Source organism: Streptopelia decaocto (genome assembly GCF_964273445.1).
Source record: "Streptopelia decaocto genome assembly, chromosome: 2".
Classification (NCBI taxonomy): Eukaryota; Metazoa; Chordata; class Aves; order Columbiformes; family Columbidae; genus Streptopelia; species Streptopelia decaocto.
Genome location: NC_138655.1, coordinates 163,029,727 through 163,047,249, shown reverse-complemented (window position 1 = coordinate 163,047,249; position 17,523 = coordinate 163,029,727). Strand labels below are relative to the sequence as shown.

Sequence of the window (17,523 nt, the reverse complement as noted above, 5' to 3'; positions counted from 1 at the left end):
CACGGATCCCATCCCAGTCCATAGATCCACCCCCCGCCCCACCCATTCATCTCACCACATTCCATCCCATCCTGTGGATTTCACCCCATTGATTCCATTGATCCTGTCCCATCCATCCCACCTTATCCAGTAGATCTCAGCCCACCCCATTCCAGAGATTACATCCCATCCACTCATCCCACCCCACAGATCCCACCCCACCTCCATCCACACCCCTCCACCACCCCATTGATCCCATTGATCCTGTCCCATCCATCCCACCTTATCCAGTAGATCTCAGCCCACCTCATCCCAGAGATTACATCCCATCCACTCATCCCACCCCATAGATCCCACCCCACCTCCATCCACACCCCTCCACCACCCCATTGATCCCACCCCGTCACATCCCCACTGCAGCTAACCTGCCTCCCCAGCCCCCCCCGCCTCCCTGGCAGGGTCCCCATGCTGTGTGGCAGTTTTTGGGGACCCCAGGCCCATCCTGGAGCAGCTGGGGGACACGAGCGTCCTCGGGAGCTGCGAGGGTCCCATCCAGCTGTTTATTCCCAACACACACAGAAGCTTCGGCATCGTCCCGGGGGGTCCGTGGGGACACACGGTTGGGGGTCATGGGGTCCTCAGCGGGGCAGGGTGGGGGCAGGACGCTGCTGGGGGTGGGTGACAGAGTTGTCCCCTCCCTCATTTCCCAGGCCAGTAAAGCACGAAGCCGTCGCGGCTCTTCCCAAAATCAGGGGTGGGCACATCCAGGCGCGTCTCCACCGTCAGCAGCCGCCGGCGCCCGCCCAGGCTCAGCTGGACGCGGTCAGACACCCGGACCTGCAGCTCCCGCTTGGTCCTGCGACACCCCAATGTCAACGGGGGTGTGTGGGGGTCACAGGGAACCGCCAGCCCACAGCCCCCCAACTCACGCTCGGCAGTGCTCCAGCAGGACGCCCACCAGCTCGCCCACGCGGTTGTCCCCCGGCGGCTGCATGCGGTGCAGGCACACGGCCAGCTCCTCCTGCCCGCGCGTGTGGAACACCACCAGCTGCGCCCCGCAGCTCGTCACGCTCAGCCCTGTCACCTGCGGGGACAGCCAGGGTCACCGCTGCGGCCAGGGCTGCCCAGGGCCGGGGAGAGTGGGGACATGGCATGGGCAACACAGTGTGGCCAAGGTGTCATGGTGAGCACGGTGGGGACAGCATGGTGGGGACAGCACAGCATGGCCAGCATGGTGTGGGCAGCATGGTGGGGACAGCACGGTGAGGACAGTGTGGTCAGGACAGCATGATGGGGACAGCACAGCACGGCCAGTGTGGAGGGGACATCACGGTGGGGACAACACAGCAGGGACAGTACAGTGGGGACAGTATGGCATGGCCAGTGTGGTGGGGACAGCACAGGGGGGACATCACGGTGGGGACAACACAGCAGGGACGGCACAGTGGGGACAGTATGGCATGGCCAGTGTGGTGGGGACAGCACAGGGGGGACATCACAGTGGGGACAGCACAGTGAGGACAGCACAGCACTGCCAACATGGTGGGGAGAACACAGCATGGCCAGCATGGTGGGGACAGCACAGCATGGCCAGCATGGTGGGGACATCATCCCACCTCTGTCCTGGGGGACCTCCCTGTGCCACCGCAGACGGCTCCAGTGTGTGGCCATGAGGACCATGGAGGGATCTCCAGCCTCCGGGTAGGAGTGGGACAGGGTGTAGGGGGTGACTCTGCCCCCCTGCCATGGCCTGGGGACACTGGTGGGTTTGGGGACACTCACAGAGCTGAGGGGCAGCGCCCGCATCACCCGGTACTGCTGCCGCGGGTCCAGCTTGTAGAGGTGCTGGTCCGTCACCAGGATGGCCCGGTCCCGGCTCTTCCCGAAACGGTTGATCTGTGGGGACAGGGACAGGTAAGGAGACACACTAGGGGGGGGTGACACAGACATGGTGGCCGAGCAGGATCCCCCCCACTCACCTTACGGACGTGGCAGGAGAAGAGGACGGAGCTGAAATGCACCTTGTCCTTGAGGCTCTGGACACGGCGGGCGAAGACCAGCGCCTGCCCTGGGTTCTCACTGGGCTGGGGGGAGCAGTGATGGGGGGTCACCACGGCATGGGGCACGGGTGACACCCCCGGGGACACCAAAGCCACCCTTACCGAGGAGAGGTAGTCCTGTGCCCAGCTGCGCTGGCAGCCCCAGTCCCGCCGCAGCCCCCCCAGCGCCTCCATGGCGGCCACCTTGGCGCGGAGCTGCCCCATAGCCGATGGGGGGATGTTCTTCACGATCTGGCGCGCCCGCCACCTGCAGGGGGGACTCGGGGCGGTCATGTCACCGTCACACGGGCACATCCCATGCACCCACCCACCAGTGTCCCCGTCCCACATCCCTGCCCTGCATTCCCATCCCATGTCCCCAACCACCTCCCCACCTCACATGCCATCTCGTGTCTTTGTCCTGTGTCCCTGTCCCCATCCCATGTCCCTGACCCTGTCCTTGTCCCCATCCCATGTCCTTGTCCCATGTCCCTGACCCCATCCCACATCCCCATCCCATGTCCTTGTCTCATGTCCGTGACCCCATCCCATGTCCCCGACCCACATTCCAGTCCTGCATCTCCCATGTCCCTGTCCCCATCCTGCATCACCATCCCATGTCCCAATACCACATCTCCATCCTGTATCCCCATCCCATGTCCCCAACCCACGTCTTCGTCCCACATTCCTATTCCACATCCCCAGCCCTGTCCCACATCTCCATCTCATGTCCCCATCCCTATCTTGTGTCCTTGTCCTGTGTCCCTGTCCCCACCTCATGTTCCCATCCCACATTCCAATCCTACATCCCATGTCCCTATCTCACATCCCCATCTTGTGTCCTTGTCCCACGTCCCTGTCCCTGTTTGCAACTCCATCCTGCATCCCCATGTCCCCACCCTGCATCCCCATCCCATGCCCACATCCCCATCTTGTGTCCTTGTCCCATGTCCCTGTCCCTGTCTGCAACTCCATCCTGCATCCCCATCCTACATCCACATCCCACGTCCCCTTCTTGTGTCCGTGTCCCTGTCCCCAGCCCATGTTCCCATCCCACATCTCTGTCTCACATTCCCAAACCATGTTCCTTTCCCATGTTCCCGTGCCCCCATCCCTGTCCCATGTCCCTGTCCCCCATCGCGCAGGCCGGTACCTGCGGAAGAGGCGCTGGCTGGCCTCCTGGAACCGCGCCAGCACCGCCGGCGGCTCCGGCCACTCCACGCTCTTGCCGAAATCAGGGAGGGTGCGGACAGCCTGGAAGCGCCGCAGCAGCTCCCGCAGGTACGCCCTCACCTTCTGCCGCTTGTAGAACGCCATGATGGCGTAGGCAGCGCGCAGGTGCCGGCAGCGCCGGCGTGCCACGGCGCCGCGCCAGGCCTGCGTAATGCCAAGGGTCAGGGTGGGCACTGCCCCATGGATTCCCCCCCAGACTCCACCAGCAGCTCCAGGTGTCCCCCCAAACCCGTGTCCTGCTCAGTGCTGGGGATCAGGGTGGGCACTGCCCCACAGATTCCCCTGGGACCCCACCAGCAGCTCCCAGTACCAGCAGAGCCCTGGTGTTCCCCCAAACCCATGTCCTGCCAAATGCTGGGTATCAGGGTGGGCACTGCCCCGTGGATCCCCCCCAGACCCCACCAGCAGCTCCCAGTGCCGGGCAGAACCCTGGTGTCCCCCCAAATCCACGTCCTGCCTGGCACCAGGGTGGGCACTGTCCCATGGATCCCCCCAGGACCCCGCCAGCAGCTCAGGGCGTCCCCAACCCCATGTTCTGCCCAGTGCCGGGGGTCAGGGTGGGCACTGCCTCATGGATTTCCCCACCAGCAGCTCCTTGTGCTGGCAGAGCCCTGGTGTCCCCCTAGACCCCTGTCCTGCCCAACACGGGGGCTCAGGGCCCCACGGATCTCCCCAAAACCCCACCAGCAGCTCCAGGTGTACCCCCAACCCCGTGTCACCCAGAGCTGAGACCAAACCAACCCACCCCACGCATGTCCCACACCTTCTGCAGCAGCAGGACGATGATGGGGATGAGCTGCGCCCGCGCCTGCTCGAGGCAGACGAGCGTGCGGGGCGTGCGGATGAAGACCTTGGTGTGACCATACGCCACATCATCCTGGAAGCCGTGCTGCTCCAGGAGGGCTTGCGTGGCCTCTCGGTCGCTGGCCATCAGGTGGTTGGGCCACGTGTACTCGCAGGTCATCTTGTACCTGGGGGATGGAGCAGCGTGAGGGGCTGCAGGGGCATTTGGGGGGTCCCGGGGGCGTTCAGGGGGCGTACCGCAGGAGGAAGCGGTGGTAGGGCTGGCGGTAGGCGAAGCCGGCGCGGCGCACACGGACGTTCTCCAGTAGCCCCAGGTAGGAGACCTGGTGCCGACAGCGCTCGGCGTCGAAGAGCGTTGGGGACTTGTGGTCGTTGGGTTTGATGCAGCGCACGTAGTAGGGCTCCTGCGGGGACACGGTGGCACTGCAGTGGCACCAGGACCACTGGTGGCCAGGGCTGGGGGTTTCCGGGCACGGAAGGTGGGAGGGCACCAGGCATGGGTGGCATGGTGACAGGAGGGCTGAGTGGCTTAGGGACACACCGGGCTGGCACAGGGACACCTTGGCTGGCTTGGGGACATACCAGGCTCATACTGACACATCTTGTCTGGCTTGGGGATATTCCAAGCTGGCTTGAGGACATCTTGTCTGGCTTGGGGACATGCCAGGCTGGCAAAGGGACATCTTGACTGGTTTGGGGACACATCAGGCTCACTCAGGGACATGCCTGCATAGCACAAGGACATCTTGGCTGGCTTGGGGACACACCAGGCTGGCACAGGGACACCTTGGCTGGCTTGGGGACACACCAAGCTGGCTCAGGGACATGTCTGCATGGCACAGGGACATCTTGGCTAGCTTGGGGATATGCTAGGCCAGCTCAGGGACTTCTTAGCTGTCTGGGGACACATCAGGCTGGCACAGGGACATCTTGGCTGGCTTGGGGACACACTCAGCTGTCTTGGGGACAGGCTTGGCTGGCTCAGGAGGTGTCTTGAGGCCATGCCCAGCTGCCACAGGGACACACCAAGATGGGCTGGGGACATGTCCACCTGCCATGGGGACATGTGACACTGGTGCAGACGTGCCCGGCTGTCCCTGTCCCCTACCTTGGAGGCGAGGTTCTCCACCAGGGCCACCATGGAGTTCTTGAAGAGTGTCCCGGCAGTCAGCGGGCGCTTGGTGACCTCGGTGATGCTCTGCTCGCCGTCGGGCCACATGGCACGTAGCACCGGGTCCGTGCTGGGGACAGCGCTGGCATGGGGCTGGCAGCACCGGCCACTCCACTCCCACCCCACAGCTGTGCAACCAACCCCCGGCCTATGTCCCCTGTGTCCCCAACCTGTTGTAGAAGAGCCGTTTGAAGTCCTGGAAGAGCGTGTCCTTGTTCTTGTCCAGGAAACCCTCCACTGAGTACCTGAGGGATGGGGACACCACATTGGGGGTGGCCCAAGGGCTGCCGGGGCCACCCGGCCCCACGCAGAGGTGACATGTGGCCCTGGGGACACCCATGGAGGCCATGGGGCTGTGGGGTTCGCGCTCATGGACGGAGTTCCCCAACTCTGTCACCCATGGTCACCCATGGTCCCCCATGGTCCTCACAATGCCCCATGGTCCTCAAAGCCCCATGGCCAACCAAGGCCACTGCAGAATCCCTCAGGGGCTCCTGTGGCCCTCAGTGGTCACCATGCCCTCCCAAGGTCCCTCATGTCCACAAGATCACCCACAGTGGCCCCCACAGATCTCCGTGGCCCCCAACTGATCGCCTCACCAGTCTCCCATGGTTCCCATGATCACTACAGCCCAATGATCCCTGATGACCCCAAACCATCTCCTGCGGTCCTTCAAAATCCCCCACAGTCCCATGACCCTGCCATGGTCCACCATGGTTCTCCAAGGTTTCATGGTCAACCACAGACCCCCAAGAGCCAGTCTAGCCAGTCCCAAGTGCCTTCCTCATGGTCCCCCATGACCCCAGACTGCATCTCAGGGCCCCTGAAGTCCCCCCACAGTCCCATGACCCCCTCATGGTTCTCTAAGGCTTCATGGTCAACCATAGATGTCCAAGAATCCCTGTAGCCTCATGGTCCCAAGTGCCTCCCCATGCCCTCCCAAGGTTCCCCATGACCCCAAAACACCTCCCATGGTCCCTCAAGACCCCCAAAGTCCTATGACACCCCCAGGCTCCCCCATGGTCCACCATGGTTCTCCAAGGCCTCATGGTCAACCATAGACTCCCAAGAGCCCCTCTAGCCCCCTGGTCCCAAGTGCCTTCCCCATGGTCCCTCATGACCCCAAACCACCTCTCATGGTCACTCAAGACCCCCAGAGTCCTATGACACCCCCATGGTCCACCATGGTTCTCCAAGGCCTCATAGTCAACCATACACCCCCAAGAGTCCCTCTAGCCCCATCGTCCCAACTGCGCCCCTCATGGTTCTTCAAGCCCTCCCAAAGTCCTCCATGGTGCCCCCGAGCCCCATGGCCACCCACTGACACCCACAGCCCCCCCCATCTCCCACATGTCCCCCCCACATCCCCCTTACGTGACATCTCCAGCGTAGTGCTTGATGCGGAAATCCCGGTCGAACTCCATGGTCTTGTCCGTGGGGCAGAGCTGGGGGGCACAGGGGTGTCAATCCCCAAGCCGTGTATCCCCTGTCGCTCCCCCCGACCCCCCCAGCTCACCTTGCGGCTGGTGTAGTGGGGGTGGTGGCCCAGGCGGGCATCCATGGAGGCCAGGAAGAGCGGGTCGGTGACGGTCCCCGCGGCCAGGCACGCCTCGTCCAGCAGCGCCAGCACCCCGCGGTGCGGCTGCTCCACCAGCGCCACGATGGGCTCGTTGCTGAAGTATTCAATCTGAGGGGGCAATGTGGGGGGGTGGGCACCCCAAATTTCCCCCCCTGAGGCACCCTGAATTGTGCCCGTGTAAACCAAAATCTGGCCCTGCCAGGTGATGTCACCCATGCCCTCCCGTTCCCCGAGCTCTGCCAGGTGATGGCCCCGTGTCCCCCTCCAGGTCCCCCCAAGCTGCTCACTCTCTGCCAGGCAATGTCCCTGTGTGTCCCCTGTGCCCCCCCAAGTGCCCCATGCTCTGCCAGGTGGTGCCACCCATGTCCCCTGTCCCCCAAGCTTTGCCAGGCCATGTCCCCCCTGTTCCACCATGTCCTCCCAAGCTCTGCCAAATGATGCTCCCATGTCCCCCCATGTCCCCCTGTTTTCCCCAAGGCCCTTGTGCTCTGCAAACTGATGTCCCCCATGTCCCTCCATGTCCCCCTGTTTTCCCCAAGGCCCTCATGCTCTGCAAAGTGATGTCCCCATGTCCTCCTGCGCTTTGCCAGGTGATGTCCCCATGTCCCTCCATGCCCCAGTGTGTTTCCTTACGCTCTGCCAGGTGATAGCATGTTCCATCATGTCCCCCCTTTCCCCTCACATCTCCCCCATGCCCTTGTGTGCTACCAGGTGATGTCCTCATGTCCCCTCCATGTCCCTGTGTCCCCTCACACACTGCCAGGTGATGCCCCCATGTCTCCTCACACACTGCCAGGTGATGCCCCCATGTCCTCCCATGTCCCTGTGTCCACTTGTGTTCTGCCAGCCAATGTCCCCCTGTCCTCCCCATCTTCCCCCCATGTTCCCGTCCCGTCACGCTCTGCCAGGCAATGCCATGTCCCCCATGTCCCCATGTCCCCTGTCCCCTCACGCTCTGCCAGGTGATGCCCTCCCGCTGATACTCCTCCTGCTCCTGCCGCAGCACCAGTTCGATGAAGAGCTGCTGCAGCTTCTCGTTGCAGTAGTTGATGCAGAACTGCTCAAAGCTGGGACAGGGGGACAGGACAGCCCCTGTCACCCGGTCCCATGCCATGTCCCCTGCACCTCCTGCCCCATGGCCCTGCTGGGGACCTGCTCCTGTCCCTCCATGGGTTCCTTGTGGTCTTGTCCCTCCATGTCCCCATCCTGTGTCCCATTCCCTCCATGGGTCCCTCTCAAGCCCTGTCATTTCCATGTGTCCCTCCTGGGTCCTGTCACCTCCACGGGTCCCTCCTGGACCTCTGTTCCCCCCAGGCCTTCCCCCAACCCCTGTCACCTCCCTGTGTCCCTCCCAGGTCCTGTTGCCTCCATGTGTCTCTCCCAGGTGTCCCCGTGTCCCCTCCACACATCATTCCCATCCCAAATCCCCCTGAAATGTCTCTCCCAGGTCCTGTCCCCTCCATGTGTCCCCCGATCCCTCCACACATCCTTCCCATCTCTAGTCCTCTCACCACATCCCTCCCAGCTCCTGTCCCCTCCACGTGTCCCCATGTCCCCCCCCAACCCTTGGGCCAGCTCACCTGTTGGTGTCGAAGATCTCGAAGCCGTAGATGTCGAGGACGCCGATGACGGTGCTCTTGCCGTGCAGACGAGCGTCGTAGCCGCGGGCCGCGATGCTGGCGTTGATGCGCCCCACGATCCAGCAGAAGAGCCGCTCGTAGATGGCCTGGGGACAGGGACAGCGTGACAGCCACCCAAGGGTGCTGTGGTGGGTGTCACCCTGTGTCCCCTCCCTACCTTGGCGCAGGCGTCCCGGGCATAGGCGGCTTCCCGGGGGCTGTGGCCCTTCTCGATCAGCTCGCCGCCGCCGGCCGCCACGGTGCGGGTGAGCAGCGCCTGGTGCAGGCACCCGGGGGCTGTGGCCGTCAGCTCCGCCAGTGCCGTCACCGCTGCCATGTCCTCCACCACGGCCGTGTCCTCCGCCGTGGTCACCTCGCCCTCCACCGTGAACTGGATGTTGCCCTGGGGTGCCCCACAAAGCCACCTTGGTGGGTGTAGGTGGGGGACACCCAGGAGCCCCCCAGGAAGGGGATGGGGTGCCCTGGCACCAGCCCCTGCTGTTTCATGGGCTGAGCTGGGCCATGCAGGGCTCTACTGGTTTGTACTGGGCTGAGCTGGGCTGTGCTGGGACATTGCTGGGCTGTGCTGGGTTGCATTGGGCTGTACTGGTTTGTATTGGGCTGTACTGGGCTATACTAGTTTGTATTGAGCTGGGCTGGGCCATGCTGGGTTGAATTCGGCTGTACTGGTTTGTACTGGGCTGTGCTGGGCCATGCTGGGTTGCACTGGTTTGTATTGGGCTGGGCTGGGCCATGCTGGGTTGCATTGGGCTGTACTGGTCTGTATTGGGCTGTGCCATGCCATACTGGTTCCTATTGGGCTGGGCTGGGCCATGCTGGGTTGCATTGGGCTGTACTGGTCTGTATTGGGCTGTGCCATGCCATGCTGGTTCGTATTGGGCTGGGCTGGGCCATGCTGGGTTGCATTGCGCTGTACTGGTCTGTATTGGGCTGTGCCATGCCATACTGGCTCCTATTGCGCTGGGCTGGGCCATGCTGGGTTGCATTGCGCTGTACTGGTCTGTATTGGGCTGTGCCATGCCATACTGGTTCATATTGGGCTGGGCTGGGCCATGCTGGGTTGCGTTGGGCTGGACTGGCCCATACTGGTGTGCAGGTGTACTGGTGCAGGAGGGGCCATACTGGTGCGGGGGGGTGTACTGGTGCAGGGGGGGTGTACTGGTGCAGGGGGGTGTACTGGTGCAGGGGGGTGTACTGGTGCAGGGGGGGCCATACTGGTGCAGGGGGGGTGTACTGGTGCAGGGGGGGTGTACTGGTGCGGGGGGGTGTACTGGTGCAGGAGGGGCCATACTGGTGCGGGGGGGGTGTACTGGTGCAGGAGGGGCCATACCGGTGCAGGGGGGGTGTACTGGTGCAGGAGGGGCCATACTGGTGCGGGGGGGGTGTACTGGTGCGGGGGGGGTGTACTGGTGCAGGGGGGTCACCACAGGGTCTCACCAGGAGCAGAATGGCCGCCAGGACCCGCCACAGGGTCCCCACCTCCTCAGGGGAGAAGCCGATGATGCCCAGCGCCTCCTCCACCGCGCGGTACCCGCCCGCATCCTCCTCCTGGGGACAGGACGGGGTGTCAGGGGCTGGGGACACCCCTGTCCCCCACCCTGGCCCTGTGTCCCCGCACTCACGCAGGCGGGGGCTCCCTCCCGGGTGTAGCGGTAGGTGCGGGGGTCCCGGCAGAGGTGCAGCGAGCTCAGCAGCGCCTGGGGGGCGCCCAGCAGCAGCTGTGGGGCAGGGGGGGCAGCACCATGAGGTGGGGGGAACCCCAGCCTGCTGCCCCCCCAGTCTGGCTGGTGTGGGTCTGTGTCCCCGTACGCTGTCCCTTTTATCCCATTTGCCCCATCCCCATCTATCCCTTTCACATCCATTCCTATCACATAGATCCCATCCATCCCATTGATCCTATCCTGTAGATCCCATCCATTCCATTCCATCCATCCCATCGATTCTATCCTATAGATCCCATCCATCCCATTGATCCTATCCTGTAGATCCCACCCATTCCATCCATCCCATCGATCCTATCCTATAGATCCCATCCATCCCATTGATCCTATCCTGTAGATCCCATCCATTCCATCCAATCCATCCCATTGATCCTATTCTATAGATCCCATCCATCCTATCCCATCCCCATCTCATCCCATAGATCACATCCAACCTATCTGTCCCATCCCGTCCATCCCATCCCAACCTTTTCATCCCACCGCCACCCCATAGATCCTACCCCATAGATCCCATCCCATCTCACCCCATCCTATCCCATTCATCTCACAGATCTCATTTGTTCCACCCTAATCTTCTCAGCCCACCCACTCTGGCCCCATCCCATCCCCATCTCATCCCAAGGATCACACCCCATCTGTCCCATCCCAACCTCCTGATCCCATCCCATCCCATCCCACCTGGTAGAAGGCATGGAAGTTCCTCTCTCCCGGTTGCTGCTGGAGGATCCGGGACTAGAAGAGGAGCAGGGAGTGGGTGCCGGGTGGTGCCCAGGTGAGACCAGCACCCACCTGCCCATGGCCCCGCCCACAACCCCTCCCACACCTTCTCCAGGAGGTAGTTGTGGATGTGCCCGCCGGTGGGGTCGCCCTTGAAGTCAAAGTTGATGTCCATGTACTTGCCGAAGCGGCTGGAGTTGTCGTTGCGGTTGGTTTTGGCGTTGCCGAAGGCCTCCAGGACGCAGTTGGACTTGAGCAGCACGTTCTTCACCCTGGGTGGTGGCACGGCATGGCACACCATGGCACGGCGTGGCACAGCACTATGGGGCTGCAACCTCACGGATGGACACAGGACACGGCACCCCTGCTCTTCCCACCCCATCTCTATGGCCATGGGGCACCCCAGGACCACCCCAAAGCCATGAGGCCCCCTGGTCCCTCCACTCCACCCCACAGGTCCATGTGCCACCCTGCTCTCTCCCACAACATCTCTCTGGACATGGGGCACACCAGCTCCCCCAGGACCACCCCACAGACATGGGGCACTCCTGGTTGCCCCACATCATCCCTATGGGCATGGGGCACCTCAGGACCTTCCACGAGCACCCCCACAGCCCCATGGGGCACCCCATGTCACCTCAGATCTTCTCTATGGCCAGGGCCACCCCAGGAACCTCAGGACCAACCCACAGCTATGGGGCACTCCTGGTTGCCCCACATCATCCCTATGGGCATGGGGCACCCCAGGACCTTCCAGGACCATCCCACAGCCCCATGGGGCGCCTCATGTCACCTCAGATCTTCTCTATGGCCAGGGCCACCCCAGGAACCTCAGGACCAACCCACAGCTATGGGGCACCCCTGCTTGCCCCATATCATCACTACACGCACGGGGCACCCAGGTCAACCCACCCCACAGCCTTATGGGGCACCCTGGTCACCCCACACCATCTCAATGGCCATAGGGCACCCCAGAACCACCCCACAGCCATGGGTTACCCCTAGTTGCCCCAGACCTTATCTATAAGCATGGGGCCCCCAAGGATCACCCCACAGGCATAGGACACCCCTGATTCCCCCCCAGCCCAGAGCTGGCAGGCCACAGGGTCTATACTCCAGCCCCCAGCCCTCCCGCCCCACGGCGCCGTGGGGCCGGACCCACCTCTCCACCTCGGCGCGCTGGCTGGGGTTGGTGATGGCGGCGATGTACTGCATGATGTACTTGCTGGCCTCTGTCTTGCCCGCCCCGCTCTCGCCTGGCGGGGAGAACAGGGGCTGGGTGAGGGTGGGTGCCACCCACCCAAGGGTGCCCCCCACCCCAAAAAATCACCGCCAGCCCTACCCGAGATGACGATGCAGGTGTCCTTGGCGCGGCGCTTCATGGCCTTGTAGGCGGCGTCGGCCAGGGCGAAGAGGTGCGGCGGGCGCTCGTAGAGCTCGCGGCCGCGGTAGCGCTCCACCATCGGCGCGCCGTACAGCGCCAGCGCCCGGTACGGGTTCACCGCCACCACCACCTCCCCGATGTACGTGTAGATGCGGCCCTGCGAGAACCTGCGCAGAGGGGCGGCCGTGGGGCAGGCAGTGGGGCTAGGGGGCACCCTGTGGGGTGCTGTGCCATGGGGTGGCACCTTGTAGGGTGCTGTGCTATGGGGTGACACCCTGCAGAGTGCTTGGCTGTGGGGTGGCACCTTGTGCCATGGGGCAGGAGGGTTCTGGGGGGTGGCACCTCGTAGGGTGCTGTGCTATGGGGCAGGATGCACATTCTGTGGGGTGCTGTGCCATGGAGTGAGACAGCATCCTGTGCCATGGGGCAAGATGCAGACTCTGTTGGGTGCTGTGCCATGGGGTGGGGTGACACCCTGCAGGGTGCTCTTCTGTGGGGCAGGACAGCACCCTGCCCCATGGGGCAGGATGGTGCAGTGGGGTGGCACCCTGTGGGGTGCTGTGCCATGGGATGCCACCTTGTAGGGTGCTGTGCTATGGGACAAGATGCACATTCTGTTGGGTGCTGTGCCACAGGCTGGGATGGTGCTCTGTGGGGTGGCACCTCGCAGGGCACTGTGCTATGGGGCAGGGTGCTGCTCTGTAGGGCACATCATGCTATGGGGCAGGATGAACACAGTGGGGTGCTGTGCCATGGGGTGTGATAGCACCCTGCAGGGTGCTGTGCCCCGGGGCAGGATGCACATTCTGTGGGGTGCTGTGCCATGGGGCAGGATGGCACCCATTGGGTGGCATGGTTCTCTGTGGGGTGCTGTACCAAGGGCAGGATGGTGCTGTGCTATGGGGCAGAATGCTCATTCTGACAGTGCTGAGCTGTGGGATGGCCCTCCGCAGGGTGCTGTGCTCTGCCATAGGGCAGAATGATTCTCTGTGGGGTGCTGTGCTACCGGGCAGGATGCACATTCTGTGGGTTGCTGCATCATTGGGTGGGATGACATCCTGTGGGGTGCCATGGGGCAGCACCCTGTGGGGTGCCTTTCTGTGGGGCAGGGTGAGACCCCCCCAGGGCTCCACGCCATGGGGCAGTGGCTCTTCCTGCAAGCAGCACCTGTGGGTGCAGGAGCAGGCAAAAAGTGTGGGGGACCCACAGGTGGGACACACAGTTTTGGGGTGCGCACCCCTATATCCCCCAGACCCCCCCCCCACCTTGGGCGCGGCTGTGCCTCAGTTTCCCCCCAGCCACAGGCACCACCCGGGCGTTTCCTGCAGTGCTGGGGTTTGGCGCCAGGCGCTTCCGCATCCCCCGTGGGACTCGGGGTCCCCGGTACCCCCATTGTCCCCACACCAGCACCCCCAGGGTGCAGATGCTGCCGTGGGGTCTCATACCGCATCACTGGGACCCACCACACCCAGTGCCACGCCCGGGGATGCCGCAGCAGCACTTTGGGGTGTCCCCACTGCCGCGTCCACCGCCCCGGTGTCCCCCGTCCCCTACCGCAGGCGCAGGTTCTCCAGGAACTGCTCCATGGTCACCTCGTCCAGCAGGACGAAGTCGGCTTTGCCGAATTCGGGACCCTCCAGCTCCGCCATGCCGCGCCCGCCGGCACCCACTTCCCCCCTGGGCGCGCTGGCGGTTTCCTGCGCCGCCAACGAGCCGCCGAGCCCGCCGCGCAGGCGCGGGGGGACAGGGAACACCCGCTCTGTCATTGTCATCGTCACCTCCTCCGGGGCTGGGGACAGCCCCATTTGTGGCCGTGCACCCCAAGGGTTGACATTGACCATCACCGGCGTGGTGGGACATGCCATGGGGCTGCTGCACCCTGCAGGAGCACCACGGTGTCCCCAAATTTGTCACCGTACCAAAAACCCAGTGGGAAATCAGTTATTTATTGAGATGCTGGCATCACCCGTTGTCAGCCCAGTATCCCCAGTTAAAAGGCTGGTGTAACTGGGAGCTCTGGGAAGGACAAGCCAAGTGAGGAGTGTCGGACTGGGGACCCCGTGCCGGCGTTCAGCTGGAAAAGAACGAGGGGAAATGTCAAGAAATGAGAATTATGGCACCACCAGGATATAAATTTCACTGCTTCACTTGTTATCGTGGCAAACCAGCGCTCACCAGTATTCCCAGTAAAGCCCAGTAAGTCAAACCTCCTTACCGAGCAAGCAAGGAACGTGGCGAGCTTCTTCGGGAGCTACCATCCAGTTCTTCCAAAAATGGACGATCTACCAGATTTTCACCTAAATTTGAAGGAAAAAGAGTCAATAAAAGCTGCCGCCTCCAACCTGTCCCGGGGCGCAGGGGAAGATACTCCCTCACTGCTGCTCGTTTGACTGAATGCTTAATTAGCCGGATTAATTACGCACCCACGAGCGCGTGGGCCACAAACTGGAATGGGGGGTCACTCCAGATGTCCCCCGCAGTGGGATTTCAGCCCTGAGAGACTCGGTGGCTTAATGAGGGGACAAGACCTTTGTGCCGGGGTTTGGCAGAGCTAGTTAGGCAGAATTTGGCTATTGACGAGAGGATGGGCCAGTTGAACCCACCTCCTCATTGCCGGTGGATTCTTGTGTCCTTCCAGATCGCCAGAGTTGTACCCAGCAAGGTACAACCAGAGCGAGGGGTGACAAGGGGTAGCCGGGAATGGGACTTTGTGGCCACAGCATCACCTGAACTTGCCCCGCGACAGCAACAAACCAATGCGGGGACACAGCTCTGGGGTGGGATGTCAGCCCCGGGAGAGGCTTATGTAGTGGTTATAGAGGTTTGGGAGAGCTAATTACAGAATTTTGGCTAATTATGACCTTGGGGGAGAGTGTGGAACGCAGACCCCCCCCCAGACAGGCCGGTTGAACCCACCTCCTCGTTCCCAGCAGCTTCTTACACCCATCGCAGCTTCCTAAACCCATAGTCAGGGTGAGAACCTGTAACTGGAGAGGAAGACACGGATATCAGCAGATCCAGAAGTGACCGCAGCCCACGGGGCTCCCCCCACCGCCCCTCGTCGCCCCCTGGGCCACGGGGGTGTCCGGGGTTTCTATAACCCTCCCCCAGCATGGCAGGGAAGGGCCTCAAACCGTCCCGGGGCTGCTCTGGCAGGCGTTGCAGGAATGGCGGGGGCCACGCCAGGCCCCCCCACGCTGGACGCCTGCGGAAATGGCTGAACCGGCAGCGGCTGCCGAATAAAAGGCGGTGGGGTGACAGGATGAGGCTGCGGCTGATGGCACCGCGGGCTGCGAGGGTCTCCAGGCTCAGTCAGTCGGTGAGGGGAACCTCAGCAGAGCAGTTGCAGTTGCTGTCACCCTGAGAATCCCAGAGTGTCAGGGGTTGAAGGGCCCTGGAAAGCTCATCCCGTGCAATCCCCCCATGGAGCAGGAACACCCAGCTGAGGTTACACAGGAAGGTGTCCAGGGGGTTGGAATGTCTGCAGAGAAGGAGACTCCACAACCCCCCTGGGCAGCCTGGGCCAGGCTCTGCCACCCTCACCCCAAACAAGTTGCTTCTTAAATTCAAGTGGAACCTCCTGTGTTCCAGTTTGCACCCATTGCCCCTTGTCCTGTCCCTGGTTGTCACCAGAAGAGCCTGGCTCCATTCTCCTGACACTCCCCCTTTCCATCTTGATCCCCAGCAATGAGTCCCCCCTCAGTGTCCTCTTGTCCAGCTCCAGAGCCCCAGCTCCCTCAGCCTTTCCTCACACGGGAGATGCTCCACTCCCTGCAGCATCTTGGTGGCTGCGCTGGACTCTCTGCAGCAGTTCCCTGTCCTGCTGGAACTGAGGGGCCACACCTGGACACAAGATTCCAGGTGTGGTCTCCCCAGGGCAGAGCAGAGGGGCAGGAGAACCTCTCGGACCTACTGACCACCCCCTTCTAACCCACCCCAGGTCCCATTGGCTTCCTGGCCACAAGGGCCCAGTGCTGGCTCATGGTCACCCTGCTGTCCCCAGGACCCTCAGCTCCCTTTCCCTACACTGCTCTCCAACAGCTCATTCACCAACTTACACTGGAACCTGGGGTTGTTCCTGCCCAGATTCAAGACTCTACACTTGCCCTTGTTCTATTTCATGAACTTTTCCCCACCCAGGGGAGCGCGGGGTGACAAGAGGACAGCTGGGAGTCACAGCCATGGTGTCACCTGCTCCTGCCCCACAGCAGCCGGAGCACAAACCGATGTGGGGACACAGCTCTGGGGTGGGATGTCAGCCCTCAGAGAGGCTTATGCAGTGGTTAAAGTGGTTTGGCAGAGCTAATTACAGAATTTTGGCTAATTATGATCTCGGAGGGGAGTGCAGAACACAGATCCCCCAGGACAGGCCGGTTGAACCCACCTCCTCATTTCCAGCAGCTTCTTACACCCATCGCAGTTTCTTAAACCCATCGTCGGGGTCAGAACCTGTAACTGGAGAGGGAGACACCGGTATCAGCAGATCCGGCAGTGACCGCAGCCCGCGGGGCTCCCCCCACCGCCCCTCGCCGCCTCCAGGACACGGGGGTGTCCGGGGTTTCTATAACCCCCCCTCGAAATAGCGAGGAGGGGCCTCAAACCGCCCCGGGGCTGCTCTGGCAGGCGCTGCAGGAATGGCGGGGGCCACGCCAGGCCCCCCCACGCTGGACGCCTGCGGAGGGGAAGGGAGGGGGGACCGCGGGACACGCACCCCCGGTGAGCCCCGTTTTCCCCGGGGCGGCCCCGGCGGACACATGCGGCCTGTGAGGAACTACCCATCCCGGCATGCACCACGGCACCTCACGGCGGGGTCCGCTGAGGGGCCATCGCCCCGTCCCGCGCTGTCCCGGGGAGTCCCCGCCCCTGTCCCGGTCCGTCGGGGCGGCTCCGGTGGCGGATGGCGGCGGATGGCGGCGGATGGGCCCGAGTCACGCCATCCTCCCGACCCGCTGTCGCCGCCATGCTTGACTGCCCCGCCCGCGCCGGCGTGTGACGTCAGCGCGGGGCGTCGTGGAGCAGCGCCACCTGGCGGCGGGGGCTCCTCCGCAGGGATCAGCGCATGCGCGGGAGCTGGGTTGGGCGGGGCCAGGATGAGGGGCGGGGTCAACCAGAGGTAGGCGTGGCTACACGCACACAGAGAGACTATGATAAGCGGGGCGGAGCCAACAGACAGAGTGGGCGTGGCCAGGCGGGTGGGCGGGGGCATATCACCCGCTTCTTTTCAATTCGCATAGAGGGCGGGTGGGCGCGGCCGCG

At 63.1% G+C, this 17,523-nt stretch overlaps 1 protein-coding gene and 1 long non-coding RNA gene across 2 annotated transcripts; both read right to left on the bottom strand.

Moving 5' to 3' along the window:
• Positions 1–527: 527 nt before the first annotated feature.
• MYO1G (myosin IG) lies at positions 528–14,110 on the bottom strand. The gene is made up of 22 exons (XM_082045438.1): positions 13,822–14,110; positions 12,226–12,434; positions 12,046–12,139; positions 10,990–11,155; positions 10,845–10,898; positions 10,068–10,163; positions 9,883–9,993; positions 8,603–8,827; positions 8,386–8,531; positions 7,758–7,872; positions 6,743–6,913; positions 6,601–6,671; positions 5,397–5,471; positions 5,164–5,296; positions 4,293–4,459; positions 4,015–4,222; positions 3,172–3,395; positions 2,142–2,286; positions 1,959–2,063; positions 1,762–1,875; positions 909–1,063; positions 528–835 (listed from the first exon to the last, which is right to left on the bottom strand). Exons 1-22 carry the CDS (start codon positions 14,106–14,108, stop codon positions 679–681), a joined length of 3,228 nt encoding a protein of 1,075 aa, XP_081901564.1. The 5' UTR covers positions 14,109–14,110; the 3' UTR covers positions 528–678.
• Positions 14,111–14,197: 87 nt separating this feature from the next.
• On the bottom strand, positions 14,198–17,255 carry LOC309435930. Its single transcript, XR_014183245.1, has 5 exons — positions 17,067–17,255; positions 16,652–16,722; positions 15,184–15,254; positions 14,483–14,564; positions 14,198–14,341 (listed from the first exon to the last, which is right to left on the bottom strand). It is a non-coding gene; the product is annotated as an uncharacterized lncRNA (long non-coding RNA).
• Between the last annotated feature and the right edge of the window lie 268 nt (positions 17,256–17,523).

What these genes read in the sequence shown, in the direction of transcription:
- MYO1G (XM_082045438.1), bottom strand. Translation starts at nt 14,108, where the DNA reads ATGGTCAATGTCAACCCTTGGGGTGCACGGCCACAAATGGGGCTGTCC. An exon ending in CACCTGCATCGTCATCTCGG is followed by an intron (nt 12,140 to 12,225) that starts GTAGGGCTGGCG and finishes TCTCCCCGCCAG; the next exon opens with GCGAGAGCGGGGCGGGCAAG. An exon ending in CCCGGGACGCCTGCGCCAAG is followed by an intron (nt 8,532 to 8,602) that starts GTAGGGAGGGGA and finishes CCCTGTCCCCAG; the next exon opens with GCCATCTACGAGCGGCTCTT.